Source organism: Macaca nemestrina, chromosome 3, assembly GCF_043159975.1.
Source record: "Macaca nemestrina isolate mMacNem1 chromosome 3, mMacNem.hap1, whole genome shotgun sequence".
Taxonomy (NCBI): domain Eukaryota; kingdom Metazoa; phylum Chordata; class Mammalia; order Primates; family Cercopithecidae; genus Macaca; species Macaca nemestrina.
This window is the reverse complement of record NC_092127.1, coordinates 70,868,940-70,886,393: the sequence shown is the minus strand read 5'-3', so window position 1 is coordinate 70,886,393 and position 17,454 is coordinate 70,868,940. Positions and strand designations below refer to the sequence as shown.

The 17,454-nt window shown below is 36.7% G+C and overlaps 1 protein-coding gene across 1 annotated transcript in view; it reads right to left on the bottom strand.

The window, feature by feature from the left end:
* LOC105486192 (serine protease 12) overlaps positions 1 to 17,454 on the bottom strand; it is a 73,436-nt gene that overhangs the window by 2,483 nt on the left and 53,499 nt on the right. The window contains exons 9-11 of the mRNA XM_011748915.3: positions 15,879 to 16,084; positions 12,585 to 12,663; positions 11,742 to 11,864 (exon numbers count right to left, since the gene is read on the bottom strand). Coding sequence (XP_011747217.2) covers positions 11,742 to 11,864; positions 12,585 to 12,663; positions 15,879 to 16,084 — 408 coding nt within the window. The remainder of the gene's footprint in view (positions 1 to 11,741; positions 11,865 to 12,584; positions 12,664 to 15,878; positions 16,085 to 17,454) is intronic.

Here is a 17,454-nt window from a genome sequence, read left to right as displayed (position 1 = left end):
GTGAACCCATTGTCATAACCTCTTGTCTTCATTTCACTGTGTAATCTGTTCTCCAAGAAGGAGCAAATGTGGAGGATGAGTGGAAAATAAAGACTAATCATTAACCTGTCATTTCCCAAATGAAAGGGATCAAAACTGGAATAGGTCAAAATTATTGTCCTGTGTTTGCCATTTTTGTTGCTCTGTTATTTCCAAGATTGTTAGTTTGTCATGAAGTTCTGTGAGGGCAGAAACTAACTTTGTGTCCATCAAAGTACTTAGTACAGTCCACTTCACTCCTGCAAGGTGGACGTAAACTCCTTCCCTTTCCTCTAAAGTGAATGCAAACCCAAACTATACTTTCAGATCAACATATATTCATTCTATCCTTTCCTCTCTTTTAAATCTTTATTCAGATGTCACCTCAATGAAGACTACTTTGACACCCTCATATTTAAAATTGCAACCCATCTTTCTTTGTCCTCCCATCATTGAACACTCCCAATGTCATTCATCTGCTCGACTTTTCCTCTTTTTTAAGCATCACTTTCTAACAAAACTATCTAGTTTACTATTTATTGCATTTATTCTCCTCCCTGCTTGAGTCAAAGCTATTCCAGGTCAGAGGTATCTTTGTTGTGTTCACTCATTAAAACACCTAGAATAGCGTTGTGCCTTTAGGAATGCACAAAATGGTTGATTTAAATTAGTGAATGTGTATTGTTAATATATACTTTTTTCCATATTCCATTAAAATAGAAACAATATTTATCAGATGGATAGTTCTCAGTCCATTTTTCAACCATCATACTTTAATTCTGATACTGAACCCACCTAAAGCAGGGTTTCTCAACCTCAAAACCTATTAACATTTTGGACCAGGTAATTCTCTGTTGTGAGGGCTGTCCTGTGCGTTATAGTGTGTTTAAAAGCATCCCTGGCCCCTATTCACTAGATGCCACTGGTACATGGTACACATACCCTCCATCCCCAGTTGTGATTACCAAAACTGTCTCCAGACATAGTCACATGTTCCCTGTTAAGCAAACTGCCCCCATTTGAGAACCTCTGACCTAGAATGTATGACACAACCCATCAACCCATCTCCTAGTTACTACCTCTTTTTCACGGAAGACTAGAGCACCATGCTCATTGCATCCCACTACTTAGAACATTCTTATAAGACTTAATTTCCAATAACTTTTCCTTTGTAGTTCCTTGACTTAGTCATCTGCAATGAGTGTATTCTCCACCTCATCTCAGCCATCCACTTACAATGTAAGACCTAGACTTTGTATTCACCAGATAACCACACACCTCTGAAATCTTGATTTCACGCATACCATATTTCTGCCTTCCGTTTTTACAGCGCTAAAATCCTTCAAACCCATTGGACTTCTATCCTTTGGCCCCACTATTTTTTCATTTCAATCTTTTATGACTTCCTTTATTATCTGGCTTGGATTCCACCATCTGCCCATTACAACAATCACTCTTGCAAAACTACCCTGCTTGTCTTTTACCTGCCAAAACTCCAGCCCTTGTTTCATCAACTCTACCTATTTTGTGCTGGCATCTAACTGTTAAAGGGGGAAAGCATGCATATAACAACTGTCACCTTATTTTTTTTTTTTTTTAACCAAAACTTGGGTCTTTTATTGTTTACAAGACCTGTACTTGAATGTGAACTTAGAAGAGTTGGTATTCAGAAGCTTGGCATTTTCTAGTGTCTATTTAAAATAAAACTTCCCACTTCTATAAAATTACTGGAGGTTATGAGATGCCTCAATATTCTAATATCCTTAAGTAGGGCTCTGACCATCTTATATATATAATTAACTGTCAGTGCTCAAAAACTAAACAGTGCAATAAAGATGATTTGGCTTATACAGCCACCTACTATTGATCTTTAATATTAATAGTTTGTGATTTATTGAGACTCAATCTTAAATCATCACGTATCTTTAAAGTTCAGAGACTTTTTAATATATTGTGCCTAAAGTATATGCTCTTATAGCTTCCTTGAAAATTTAAGTAAAATTTAGGATTATTTCACATACTGAAACTGTAAAAAGTAATAGGTATGGAGAGTAATCAAGTACTTATTCTCACTTCTACTTTCTGTGTGCTAATAATATCGCTAGTATATTCAGTAAATTTTATTAACAGTATACGTATTTAAAGTAAAACCCCAAGTGATGTAACACTTTTCCCACAAGAATTATTGTAAATACACCCTTGAAAGTACTGCTGAAATGTTGCATTTATCTTTTTAATGGAATTTAAGAAATTATCTAGAGCTGTAGTGTCCGATATGGTAGCCACTAGCTAACTGTGGTTATTGCAGCACTTGAAATATGGTTAGTCCGAATTAAGATGTGCTGAAAGTACAAAATACACAGAATTTTGAATACTTAGTATGAAAAAAATACTAAAATATTGTCCCTATAGATAATAAGAATATTAAATATCTCAATTTTTCTATTAGTTACGTTTTGCAATGATAATATTTGAGATATACTAGGTTAAATATATTATTTAAAATAATTTGACCTGTTTGAGTTTTTATCTTTTTTATCTTTTTTTTTCTTTGAGACAGGAATTCACTGTTTTAAGTCTTATTGCAACAATATTTTCCATTCTGTAAGAAACAGCTGTGATGCTTGGCTAAAATAATCTTTGCAGCTAAACTGGCTGTTTAAATCTATTCCGCAATATCTATAAAAATTGAGTCTTCAACCAGTAAGCAAAGAAACAGGACATTACTACCATGGGCAATTTATTTTTAAAATAATATCAGTGTTAAAAGCCCTGGGCAATCTTGCCTTAGTATGTCATTTCATGCCAAGACTATTGCAATAGTCGCCTGAATGGCCTTGCTGCTTCAAGTTTTAACTTTTTCAACCCATCCCTCATGCTGCCACCAGAGTGATGTTTCTGCCTGATAATATAACTGCTTCTGAGTACCCTTCAGGGGATCCCCAATCTATGTGAAATTCAAATTCCTTAAATGATACACAAATCCATCTAAGAACTGGTCCTTGGTCCCCTCTCTGACACCAGTCTGGCCCCTGTGCTCCTGTCATTTAAACCGTTTGAAGAGTTGTCTTACAAACCTGTCATTATCCAAACTATGTGCAATGTTGTTTCCCTCATCCCCTCTATCCTAATATGGCAAAAACTGGTTTTGTCCTGTTCCTGTTCAAGTCAGAGATCTCCTAGGAGGCTCCTCCTAATCCTCTGTTCTCCTGAAAGCTAGCCAATCCTTTTGAACACTCTCAATGCACATGTAACAGTTTCTAGGACTTAATTAAAGGCTCCTCAAGGGCAAGGACCATGTCATGATCACTACTGTATCCTTAGCACCCAGCAAAGTGCTTGGCACAGAGAAATGTATATTGAATGAGTTATTTTGAAAGACATTCATGTCCTCATACATACACTCTCATCCCTAACTTACTGAAATTAAAAAGAGATCTTACCAATTACCATATTATAACAAAACTATCAAAAAAGTTTCTATTTCATATAAAAATCTCCATGAAAATCCAATGTTCTTGTTAATGCTGGCTGTTCATCAGAATCACTTATACCACTTTAAAAAATATAAATGCCCAAGCCATACAATCTCTGAGAATATAAATTAATACAGCTGGTGTAGGATCATAGGTGGTTCAGATACACAGTCAGACTTGGGAACCACTGAACCAAAGACTCAAAAGTGTGGGCATAACTCCTGCCCATACATGCCCAGAATTTCACTGAAGTAAGCATCCTAAGAGATTACTAATAGATACTAAAATGCAAAAAGCATACATGTTCCATACATATACTGTGTTCTTGGATCAAGTAGATTTTGGCAGGTAAACACCAGAATTTGTATGCTCACCAATCAGCAGTTAATATTAAACTGAGAATAAAAATATTTACCTAACAAAAAAGGCACACAGCACCATTCTTGTCAAAATGAAGTTCTTTGTTAGTTCATATGTATATATGGAATACACACACGTTTTTTTATTTTCTTTTTTGAGACAAGGGTTCACTCTGTTGCCCAGGCTGGAGTGCAGTGGTGCGATCATGGCTCACTGCGAGCCTTGATCTCCTAGGCTCAAGCCATCCTCCTGCCTCAGCCACTCAAGCAGCTGGGACCACAAGTGCATGCCACCATGCTCAACTAATTTTCAAAAATTATTTTTTGTAGAGATAGGGTCTCACTATGTTACCTAGCTTGGCCTCAAACTCCTGGGCTCAAGCGATCTGCTTGCCTTGGCCTCCCGAAGTGCTGAGATTATAGGTACTGCACCCTGCCAGTACCTATACTTTTAAAGTTGTCCTAATTTAGGGAAATGTACCAGCTAAACCTAAGCATGGAGTCTCACACTCCTTTAACTCCAATTATTCTTAGAATATACTTTGTGCTTAGAATTTGAAGAGCATCTGACACAAGATTGGAATAGTTTTCCAACTAAATTTTTGTCTTCTAGTGTCACCTCTCCTAGTAGGTATGATTATATGCTTTAGGGATAACACTTTAGCTGAAGTACTCAATATGTGTGTGGACTTCAGAAGTATTTATTATGGTTCTAGGCTTCTCAAGACAACATATAAAGCAATCCTCTTTTGCAATGTATTTTAAGGATTTTCTAGTTGAGCTTTTGTTATTTTGATAGACTTTATTTTATCCAAAAATGCTCCTAAAACAAACATTTCAGGTTTTGGCTGACACATCATTCAGTTGTTTGCTTTGCTGAAATGCCTTCAACTCCCCCTCAAATAAAAATTGGATGAAATTCCCAGACAAGTTTGAGCAAGAGAGGATCTGAGACACAGCAGTTTATTAAAATCCAATGTCCAAGTTTCTCTGAGACTGAGGCTAAAGTAAACAACAACAACAACAAATTACTAGAATTAAAAGTAGAATTAATTCAGGTTGCAGGGTCATATTCTTTGTGTTTGTTCTCTACATGGATTCGTCTCTACAGGAAAACAATATTTTACATCAGGCCATGCACATCTGCTACTACTAAAATCTGTTTTCCCCTCTCTGGATGAAACTCAAAAAGGAGTTGACTAAAGTTGTTTGTGTAAATGGTTCCAATTGCTTACAGAGAAGTAAACCTCAGTAGAATCTTGCATTAGCCCTTGCACATACACAAATACTATGTGTACTACAGAAATAGTTTTGGCATGATTGGTGATATGTGTATTACCAAAGACTATGTTCCTAAGAGCTCTGCTCTACCATATACTATGTCATGATGAAACAACATTAGGCACCTGACACACTGTGTTCTTAAAAAGTAAGTCCCATTACCTCTGTGGCCATCTCTCTAATTAGAAATATCTAGTCATTTCTAACAATTTCCAGCTACTATTGCATTTGTAGGCAAAAAGTCAATGAGATAAAGTCAGGTAAAGTTATATTCTTGAACAAATCCACTTTGGAGTAAAATTACAGAAATAAGAAAGCCTTTGTTTCAGGTACATTTATTCCTGCAAAATCATGTTTGTTATCAGAATAAGCAATTAAAATAAATTAATATTCAGGAACTTTTGCCATAGTTATATTGCTGCACCACAATAGACACATAAGGTCATTTCATGGTACTTGTAGTTACAATCTAGAATAGAAAGCAAAAATTAGCAATTTATATTATGTAAGATTCACAAGCCAGCTACAAAAGAACTTAATTTATTGAAGTTTCCACTTCAAATTGCCAACAGGATACTGCGTTCCATGTGTATTGCATTAACATTAACGAAACTGTGAAAAATGAGATAGAAAGCCTTTAAATAGTGATTTACCAACTACTTCAGGTGCACTTGTTACACTGGCATGGAAATGTGTGAAAGCAGTGAGGGAATAAGAATTGAGTTACAAAAACTTTGCCAGCCTTCAAATAAAGTACCCTTAAAGAGACTACTCCATATGAAATGAGTGTAACTGAGGCTGCTGGCATTATGGCATTAATGTGGCAGAGTGGAATTATGGCATTTTGATCTCATCCTCATCAGGCCATCATTCCTAGATTCTTCTGATAAAAAGATTATATACAAGAGTGATTATGCTATGAAGGCAAGCAAATAAACATAAAAAGTTCTCATCCTGTGTAATAAAATAACACAAGTGGTAATAACAATCTATGCCTTATTGTCCACACTAGCCTATATCACTGCAATAATTCGGTACTAAGGAAGCTCTGATGAACAAGAAATCTTTAGGTGTACAGAAGACCAGGAGTTGATAAAGCAATGGAAATGTCAAAAGGGGGTGAGGGGAAGCTAATTTCAAAATATGAAATCCAGTTTCCCTACCCATAGGCCTTATATTAAACTAAGGTATCTTTCACCTGGCATCTAAAAGGACAAGAACCTCAGAGCCCTACTACATTGCTTCTATATTACAGTCTCTATTTTGCAAATTTCAGTGTTTCTGATGATGAAAGGAGGATTTGTTTTAAGCAAAATCCCTAAATCCTGGAAAACAAAATTTGGAGCTTGTTCTAATCACTAGTAACTAGCTGTGTGCCTTTTAATGAACTTACTTCAATAAAAATGTGAGCTGTAGCCTCCTTAGGCGCTTCAAACAGGAAGTCTATGAAATCCGGCAAAGGTTAAAGACCAAGTCATAAGGATATATAACACATTTGCAAAGCAGTTTTTTCCCTACTCACATTAAAAGAATCTTGTATTATAGCCAAAGCATATCAAAATGCTGCATATCATAATCTGCTCTCTGCTCTTTAATCAACTATTTTTATCTTAAACTGTGCAAATAATGAGAAGAAATTCCAAATGACATATGGAAGGAATTATCTGTTGATCTAGGTTTAAAAATATCACCATCCTCTAAACAATCCAACATTCTTAAATATAGTCACTATCTGGCAACTGAGCCACCACTTTCATCATGCAATAATCATTTAGAGTATCTACTATGTGCCAAGTCATACACTAGACACTTGGTGTATAAACACAAATGAGACGATTATTGACTTTCAGCAATAATCTAGACAGAGCAGGCCAAAGGAGAAATAATGACACGTAAACAAATAAATCCAACAATAACAACAACCACCACAAAAAAGAGCCCGTCCAGGGAACCCAAAAGTTAAAGTTTGTAACCTCAAGTGCAACTTTTGAGCAATCTTCCTACTTTAATACTTTAAGCCTTGAACTCCTATGACTGTAACTTTTGGCTGAAATTTGAAAGACAAGAAATCTTGAATAACAGGAAGATAATAGATTATTTTGCTTAAATTCAAAGCCCCAAAATAGGCGTCTTCAAGTTCTTTGCAGTTTTATACCTTATTCTTCTCCATTAGTAAGTGAAATAAAATCATCCTCAGTTCCCTAGTTTCACTAATACAATCTTCAATTCTTGCCTTTAAACTCCAACATAAAAATAGCCAATGTTTGTTTTGAATTTTACAGTTTGAAAAATTCTTTCAAATACTTTGCAGATCATTTGTTTCTCACTGTAGAACATTACTATCTTCATTTTACAGATGTAAAATGAAGTAACCTGAGACTCCAAGAAGTTAAATAATTTCCGCAAAGTTAAACAATTAACAATTGGAAGAGCTAGAATTGTAACCCTGGTCTTGGTGGCCAGATCCAAGTCTCCTTCTGTTGCATTGTACCAGGCTCTACTGATTTCTAACAGCCTCTCTACCTTCACTCCCTCCTTTCCTTTTTGCCTATTTCTATTATTACGATAATCTTACAACTGGTCTCCCTCCAGTGTAAAAGTATAAAATTAGGTCCCTTCCTCACAGTCCCTCCAGTTCCTGCTTAAATCATTTGGTAACACAGACCAATTTGCCAGAAAAAGGCATATAAGTACAAACATATACAAAGATTTTTTAACATAATGTCAAGCCCATTCACAGATGCCTCCCTAGATTAATAACTTTGCCTTACCCCCTCAGATATATGACATAAATCTCCAAATGACTCATCTCCTAAAACTCTTCCTTGATCATCTTTCAAGGCTCAAAACTTTAGTGGTTTCCCACTGCCTAGTAAATGAAAGAGAAATCCATAACCCTGACATTCCAGGCTATTCTTGTCTCTCTCTTCTAAGTTCACTAACAAACCCCAGATCCTGTATTCTAGGTAGTAATTGTTATCCTTCAAACATAGCTTTTGCTTTCTCACCACAGTACTCTAAACATTACATCTTATCTACCACCAGCCTCTACCTACACATGAACCCAACCTCTCTGCTTAAACAGACTCCATAATAGAACTCACTTTTCCCCCCACACATAGCCCATTCCATCTTTGAACTGTCCTAGTGTCAAAGAAATACAAAATAAACAACAGAAAACTCTTTGTGTTAAAACAAAAATTATCTCCCTTTAATATTTGTGGTATCTGAAGCAAAAGGCAACAAACCTAATCCAGTCCCACACAATCTTTCCTTTCTGCTTGCCCTTCTTAGAGCACCGTGTCCTTTTCTCATCATGTGGCATGCAGAACTGAGCACAGTTCTCTCTGTTTGATGGAGACAGTGCTTTTCTCCCTGACAGTCACTTGAGCACAGAAAGAATAGCAAGGTTCTTCACTGCTTTGTCTGGACACCGTTCGTCAGTGCTACCCAAGACTGAATTAATTTCATGGGCAACCATATTGTATTGCTGAGTCTTATTAAAGTTGCAGGACACTAAAACCAGTGAGTTTTTCACTTATGCTGTATTTCAGCCAAATTTCCTGGAACTAAAGGCAGCATTTTATTTCATCCTTATTCCATATTGCTTGTTAGAATCAGCCTATCAAGATATTTTGCCAGGTGAGGAGAGGAAAGTTAGAGGACCAGTCAATAAGTGCAGCAAACCACGATGACACGCGTATACCTATGGAACAAACCTGCACGTTCCACACATGTATTCTGGCTTTTTTTTTTTTTTTTTAGAAGACATTTTAAAAATTTGGTCTTCCCATATATGAAAAAAAAGAGATATTTTGCCATCATGATCCTACCTTCCAACATATTACTTGTCCCTCCCCTTCTTCTGGCACCCAAAAATGTAATCAATTTACCATCATTGTTTTTTTATCAGTTTAGCAATGAATATGTTGAACACGACAAAGATAATTGTCTGGTAATTCCACTTATTCTTCCCCATCATCATTCTTCAACTATCTCTCCTCTAAGCAAGTGGGTCTTAACCTAAGCAACTCCTAGGTCTCATCTCCAAAGATTCAGCAGATTTAGAGCAGGGGCTCAGGAACCTGGAATATTAACAAGCTAAATGGATCTAACGTTGTGGTAAAAATATCTCACTTTAAAAATGGTGCCTTAACTTTTTCTGGTTGTATCAGCAAAGTCAACATCTCCTTCCTCTCTGCTCCTATAACTACATAGTAAACTCTGTAACAGGAAGGATTCTGACTTGTTCGCCACTGTATCTCTAGTACATAGCATGTACCTGAGAATAGTAAGTGCTCGATAATTATTTGTTAAGTGAATGAATTAATATGATTTTTATTGTTTATGCCACTCAGGTAACACAGGAATGTGTTAAATCCACTAGTAAACAGGTGGACTCTGAAGCTCAATTATATACCCAAATGGCCACTGGTATGTAAAATACAGGTTTGGTGAGGCTGGGAAGGCAAGGCGGGCAGATCACTTGAGGTCAGGAGTACAAGACCAGCCTGGCCAATGTGGTGAAACCCCGTCTCTATTAAAAATACAAAAATTAGCTGGGCATGATGACACACACCTGTAATCCTAGCTACTCAAGAGGCTGAGGCAGAAGAATCACTTAAACCTGGGGGGTGGAGGTTGCAGTAAGCCACGATCGTGCCATTGCACTCCAGCTGGGGCAACAAAGTGAGACTCTGTCTCAAAAAAAAAAATAATAATAATAATAATAAATAAAATACATATTCTCTGTAGCACCTTGAATGTGGAAGATTACTGCACAAATATTTACTGAAATATAAAAATGGAAGAAAATAGAGATCCTAGGAACAAGGATATATGAGAATTTGGCATATGGCAGACAGCATAATCAGTGGATAAAGACTAGAATATTTAATAAAAAATGCTAGGAAAACTATCCATAAAGAAAAGTATAAGATTAGGTCCTTTCTTCATACCATATACTATAAACAAAAATAAACTGGAAAAATTAAAATTCTAAATATTAAAAGCAAAACTATAAAGAGTTTTAGGAAAAAAAAGAGAATAAGGGCAAAGCAAAGATTTTTTAAATAAGAAATACAAAGCTTTTGTAAAACTTTTAAGAAAATTATGACACTTTTAAATATATTAAGATAGTTTTGTAAGAAAAAGACTATAAACAAGTAAAAGGACATGGTCCAGACTAGGAAAAAGTACTTGTAACACCTAACAACAAAGACCACACAAAACATATCCAAAAATTTAAAAAATCAATTACAAATAGACAAATAGCCCAATACAAAAACAGGTGAAGTATATGAACAAAGAATTCATGAAAGAGGAAGACATTGGTCAGGGAAATACAATTAAAAAGAAACCCTAAAACTTTGTGATTGGCAAAAAATTTAAAATTTTGATAGTCAAGTTTAGCTAGAGTCGTGAGGAAACAGGAACTTACACATTGCTGGGTTATAAACTGACACAACTTCTTCAAAGGATAAATTGGTAGGGCTTGACAAATTGATGGGAATCCATATTCTAGGACCCAGAAAAATGTCCCTATGTGCACACACCCAGTGAGACTGGTATCTGGTTGTTTATTGCAACATTGTTTTCTCTCAATGAAAGAATGGAAAGCAGCTAACTACACAGCAACAGGGGAATAAATAAACTGGTTAAGGCTTTCAATAGCAGTTAAAATTCATACGGCAGTTAAAGTGAATGAACAAATCTGCATGGATGGATTACAAGTACATAATGAAGCAAAGGTATGTACCATATGATATAACATAAGAAGAAATAGAAAAATTTCTGCTTGCAAAAATGTTTCAACAATATGGTACACATTTTTTTTTTAAAACTTCATTGTGACAATGTTCAAAACACAAAATTAAAATAATACAATGAAACTCAACACATTGCTTTAATAATTATCAATATTTTGACAAGCATTGGTATACATATTTAAATACCAAAATTAATGCTGAGGACAGGGCCATTAACCAAGGCCCACAAAACAGCACTTAACAAAGAGAAAGGAGAGCCGGTTCTACTGCAGGATCTGCCACCATGAGCTCTGTGACTCTGGTGACTCTGCGTGACCTCTCCTCTGAACTGGGAAGACTTCAGAAAGGACTGATAAAATGTTTGGGACAAGATGAAATAATCAGGACTAAACTATAGGAAACCAAGAATGAAACAGATGCAACCTTTCTCAAAGGTACAAGACACCAAGACTCAAAGGATCAAAAACACTACAACTGCATTCCCTACTCCTTATCATTTATAACTAAGTAATCTAAGGTCTCTTCTACCTCTACAAAGATATAATTTCAGCCTCAGATATGTTCTTGGGGGGAGCACTGACATTGCTGCCTCCTCTCCAAAAACCCCTCTTCTTCTATTCTCCCTAAATCCGGAATTTGCTGTAACACCAGGGTAGCAAGTGGCTTTCTAAGTGCTCTCTTTGCTCCTTGTGTCACTCCCTCATTCCACAGGGCTGCTGGCACAAGCAGAGAAGGCTCATAGCCTGGCTCTGACACCTTGAGTGCTGTAGAGCATGAGGGGATTGGAATAACTGATGAATAGAAGCTACACTGGGTTGTTTGGGAAGGTGGACACATACCTCTTGAAACAATGTGCTGCTGTAAGGACCCAGCAGCTACTCAGGAGCGTAGCCCCGCAGAGGAGCCTGCCATCTCCATGGGATGACTTCAGCCGGAGGGAAACCTGCCAAGGCCAACCACCCCTAAGAAGAAAATGAGCTACACATCAACATCAGTAAAAGGCAAAAAAGCAAAGGAAAGCACTGGTTAAAGCAATGACTTAAATAACTTTAACGCCTTGCAGGCAGGGGAAAAGGAAAGCAAAAGGGACTCCAGGATACAATCCCTTCCTACTTTGAGAAGGAGACCCCACAGCTCTGAGCAGGCCTGGCATCAGCAACTCTGAAGATTTGCTTATAGGCATTTGTATAGATCCCACCTACCTGACACTCTTAGAAACAAGTTGTCTTCCTTATAGTTCATGATTTAAAGTGTAATTTCTCTCCTCACTCTACCTCACCTATGCAGTCTGAAGAACTATTTAATAAAGTTTTCCATTAGTAAATTCTACGAACAAAAAACTTAGATTAAACTGAGTCAAGTCTGAAACAAATACATTCTAAATTAAATGACTCTTTGTAGTTAAACACATTTCCAGGTCCCCTGTTAAATTATTTTGTTTGTGCCATGTAACTTTTCAGCAACACATCTAATCTCTTAAATCAGGCTGGTGATATAAGAACATGGTCTATACAAAGTAAACATAGGTCAAAGGACAGTGAAATTATCAGTGAAATCTGAATTTAGTTTAGAAAATAAAATGAGCACAAGTCTCTTATATAACAGAACATCCCCAGTTTGTAACACTCTATGTATATAAATAATTCTGTAATATAAAAAGTCTCTTTTGAAGGAACTTTTACCTTAAAGAATTTTTCCCGCCAATGATCCGCTTCTGCCGACGGTGCAGTAATCTCAAGCCACAAACAGATGAGAGGGACTCTGAAGCAGAAATAGGTCATTAATTAAGCTATCACATTGCTGATGGAGGGGTAAGACGATAACTGACATACTCCACTGATGCTTCCTCCCCTATGTCAAAATGCCTTTTCTCTGCAAATTAAAATTTTTCTTGTAACAAAAATAGTTTTCTCATTTGATTAAATGGCAATAATTTGCAAGTAGACAAGAAACATTATGAGGTTTCCCATTCTTCACCTCTGACGGGTTCATGGGCTGCTGACTGGTTTGACTCTGTCCAGTACTTCATCCTGGTAGGTACCTATATCTCCTGCTGCTGCTATTTTGTATAAAGTATGGAACAAAATGTATGGAACATTAAACAAAATAAGAGAACTGCAAAGGCAGTAATGGCCTAAATTACTTACTTTCCACACACAACACTGTTCTAAGTCACATATAAAAATGTAACTCAGGTCTGGGCGTGGTGGCTCAAGCCTGTAATCCCAACACTTTGGGAGGCCGAGACGGGCAGATCACAAGGTCAGGAGATCGAGACCATCCTGGCTAACACAGTGAAACCCCGTCTCTACTAAAAAATACAAAAAAACTAGCCGGGCGAGGTGGCGCGCGCCTGTAGTCCCAGCTACTCGGGAGGCTGAGGCAGGAGAATGGCGTAAACCCGGGAGGCGGAGCTTGCAGTGAGCTGAGATCTGGCCACTGCACTCCAGCCTGGGCGGCAGAGCAAGACTCCATCTCCAAAAAAAAAAAAAAAAAAAATGTAACTCAGAAGAGCAAAGCACATTCCCAGGCTAGAATTCTGATGTGAATTTATGTTTACTTAGCATGTCAACATACGGAAATGGTTTGCTAAGCCAATTTAAGTGGTAAACTATGGTTAAGGCTATACAGGCAAACCTCCCAAGGTAACAGTCTTCTGTCAAGAACATACAAAAAAAAAGAATTAAATTAAAAATATGTGAAAAGCTGGTATGTGAAAGAAAGGCAAATATAACAGGCATGACTAATTTTTAAAATATTTGAGAAAATAGGAGAATTTATATAGAGGTACTTTGTTTATTTGGTTAAATATATGTGTATAAAGTACAGATATGTAGTTTTTCTATCTAAGGGGAGGACGGTGGGAATTGTGCCAAGAACAGGAAGACCTAATCAACCCTAATGGTCTCCCATAATAACCAGGTAGAAGGGAGCCCAATAGGGAATCAGCAATAGTTATTTCTTGATGGAGAAAGAGGTTCAACAGTGTGTACCAAGATGATTAATTTGCCAAATGATCTCAGAGGTATGCTGTCAAACTTTAACCTTCATCTCTTAGAATATGAGTCCTCTAGATGACACTGCAAATTGTAAGATATTAGAAAAAACATAAGTTTCCAATAATGCTCCAAGTTGGGTCAATGTATATGATGCCAAGGAAAGGAATGATGTAATATTTAAAACAAGCAAAATTTTAAGTTTACATCATTCTGGGGCAAAGAACCAGACTGCAAGAAAGTAAACTCTATTTAAAGTCATACACTATTATTTAAAAATTTTACAAGAAAAACGAAGTTCATTTTTAAAAGGAGACCATCAGATAACCAATAACTAATGGCTTCAGTTTGAATCACCTTATAGATGTCACCAGGTGCTGAGTATCAACATAAAATCAACTGGTTAATATGCCAGATTCTGTAATCTAGCTAGGCTAAGATGAAATCTTTTTACTTGAAATATGGTAGCATTGCCATAACCATGGAAAGGTATCAAAAAGATTATTGCTATAATTCTAGGAAGGCATTAAAAATGAACATATAAATAATGATTTTTTAATGTTTTTCAACTACTTACAGAATTTCACATAATTCAAAGAATCAGTTATGTCCCATTTGTAATGGTAATTAAAATTATTAAAGGGAATTTAGTAAATTAAGTTATAATCAGAATTCAGGGGGAAAGGGCTGGCCAAGTCATTTGCATATATACATAGATCTATACACACACACACATATATACACACACATATATACACATTCATAAATAAAAATATATTTAATATATATATGAATAGAAAATAAAGTGCAAAGGATTGTAAGTGTTCTTTTCACAATCAGAAGCCCCTCAGACAGCAAAGAATCATATTAACGACATCCAATTCATTTGTTGCATTGTCTTTGGCAGCTATTAAAAGGTGTTAGAAAAAGAGAACGCTCAAATATAGGTGCACCTGATTTTAACAAAATCCAGAGTATCAGAACTATAAACTTTCAATCCAGATAAAGAGGTGACTGTTCTTTTCATAAAATGTACCACAAATTTCTCCAAAATAGCCCATTCTCTCAGTCATTTAAAGAATGTTTCATAAAAATTAAATAGGCCGGGCGCGGTGGCTCACACCTGTAATCCTAGCAGTTCAGGAGACCCAGGTGGGCGGATCACCTGAGGTCAGGAGTTCAACACCAGCCTAGACAACACAGTGAAACCCCCGTCTCTACTAAAAATACAAAAATTAGCCGGGCATGGTGGCAGGCGCCTGTAATCCTAGTTACTTGGGAGGCTGAGGCAGGAGAATCACTTGAACCCGGGAGGTGGAGGTTGCAGTAAGCCGAGTTGTGCCACTGCACTCAAGCCTCAGTGACAAAGCAAGACTCCGTCTCAAAATAAATAAATAGATAAATAATAATAAATGTACACAGAGCTTACAAGAACTCTATTCACTTAAACTATGAAACATTACTGTATCATACGAAAGGATTACTTATCATTTTCCTTAAATTTTTAAATTTCAGAGAATAAAATATACAAAAGATCATTTTCTTTTCGAAATTCATTTTTAAATATCCTTGTTGAAAATATTAGTAAGACTTTAGAAATGCCTTTAATTCATTTCTATATTTTCAGTACTTTCCTTTTTATGAAGTCAATATCAATTCTGGATCTTCAAAGATAGCAACAAGCATGAGAGCTTTATTACATCTAAAAAAGGAAATACAGAAATGGCTAAGAAAGTGAAAAGGGGATGATCCCAGAGATTATAAGGCCCCGTAAATTCACTCCTACCCCTGACCCTTGTTCTACCTGTCAGCCCCACCTAGGCAAGTTTGCCAAGAACTACTGGATCTAAGTAATAGCACAAGACATGGGCCTGTATATGTTCTTGTTGTACTTGATTTCTGTTATCAAAGTACTGCTTATAGTGATAGAGTGGGAATTAGTATTCTTTGACTTGTTTAGGGCTCCAGAAGGTGACTTACCTTTATTACTGTTACCTGAGGCCTTCTTGCCAAAATAATCACAAATAACTCCTGCATCTTCACTGTGGCGGCAGTTGTGTCTTCCAATATCTTGCTTGATACAGTCAGCCAAGGACCTCTCATTTCCTGTGCACTTCACATTATCCACATGGATGGGTCCTTTTCCTTCTCCAAAATAAGCCATGGTTCTTGCTCTGGCAGGACCCCTGAAGATAGAACATTCTTAATGATGTGAAGAATCCGTCAATCATATATCTGAATAAATCATAACATGTATTCAATTTTATTCCTTAATTTTTACATATTAAAATTAGCATCTGCATGTGCTAAAAACCATTTGTTTCATGACTGTTAAAAAAATTAAATTAAAAAGGTAATAATTATACCTTCTCTGTTGCCATACTCCACAGCCACTTTATTATATCACTTACCTCTAATTTAGCTTTTTCTAAGAAACTCACATTTAATGGCACATCAAAAAATCATGATAGTCTTTAACTCTCGTTTAAGCAGGAAAAAAATACCTCTAAATTTCCTACCCTCTTAAAGAGTATAATACTCTCTTAGTATTGGTATAATATTGTGAAGAAAACGATGAGATTAAATAATAACCTAAGAGCTAAGAACTAATTTTTTGCCTCCTTTAGAAGAAAAAAAGTACAATTTTTTTAGGCCAGGCACGTTGGCTCACGCCTGTAATCCCAACACTTTGGGAGGCCGAGGCGGGCGGATCACCTGAGGTCAGGAGTTCAAGACCAGCCTAGCTAACATGGTGAAACCGTTTCTACTAAAAATACAAAAATTTAGCTGGGCGTGGTGGTGTGTGCTTGTAAGCCCAGCTACTTGGGAGGCTGAGGCCGGAGAATCACTTGAACCCAGGAGGTGGAAGCTGTAGTGAGCCCGAGATCATGCCATTGCACTCCAGCTTGGGCAACAAGAGCAGAACTCTGTCTCAAAATAAATAAATTAATTAATTAATTAATTAAATTAGCTGGGCATGTGGTCCCAGCTACTCTGGAGGCTGAGGCAGGAGAATGGCTTGAACCCAGGAAGCAGATATTGCAGTGAGTCGAGATCATGCCATTGCATTCCAGCCTGGGTGACAAAGCGAGACTCGTCTCAAAAAAAAAAAAAAAAAAAAAAAAAAAGCACAATTTTTTAATATTTATTTACTTTTTTTTTTTTTTAAGACAGAGTCTCATTTTGTCACCCAGGCTGGAGTGCAATGGCGTGATCTCAGCTCACAGCAGCCTTGACCTCTTGGGCTCAAGAGACCCTCTCACCTCATCCCCACCAGTAGCTGGGACTACAGGCACATGCCACCATGCCTGGCTAATTTGTTTGTATTTGTAGTAGAAACGGAGTTTCACCATGTTGCCCAGGCTAATCTCAAACTCCTGACTTCAAGCAATCCATCCACCTTGGCCTCTCAAAGTGCTAGGATTACAGGAGTGAGCTGCTGCACCTGGCCTAAAAATACAATTTTTAACAGAGACAGAGAAAAACAGGAATCATGACTAGATGGCAGACTTACTTTTAGTTTATTAACTTTTTTGTTTTAATAACACATTTTAAA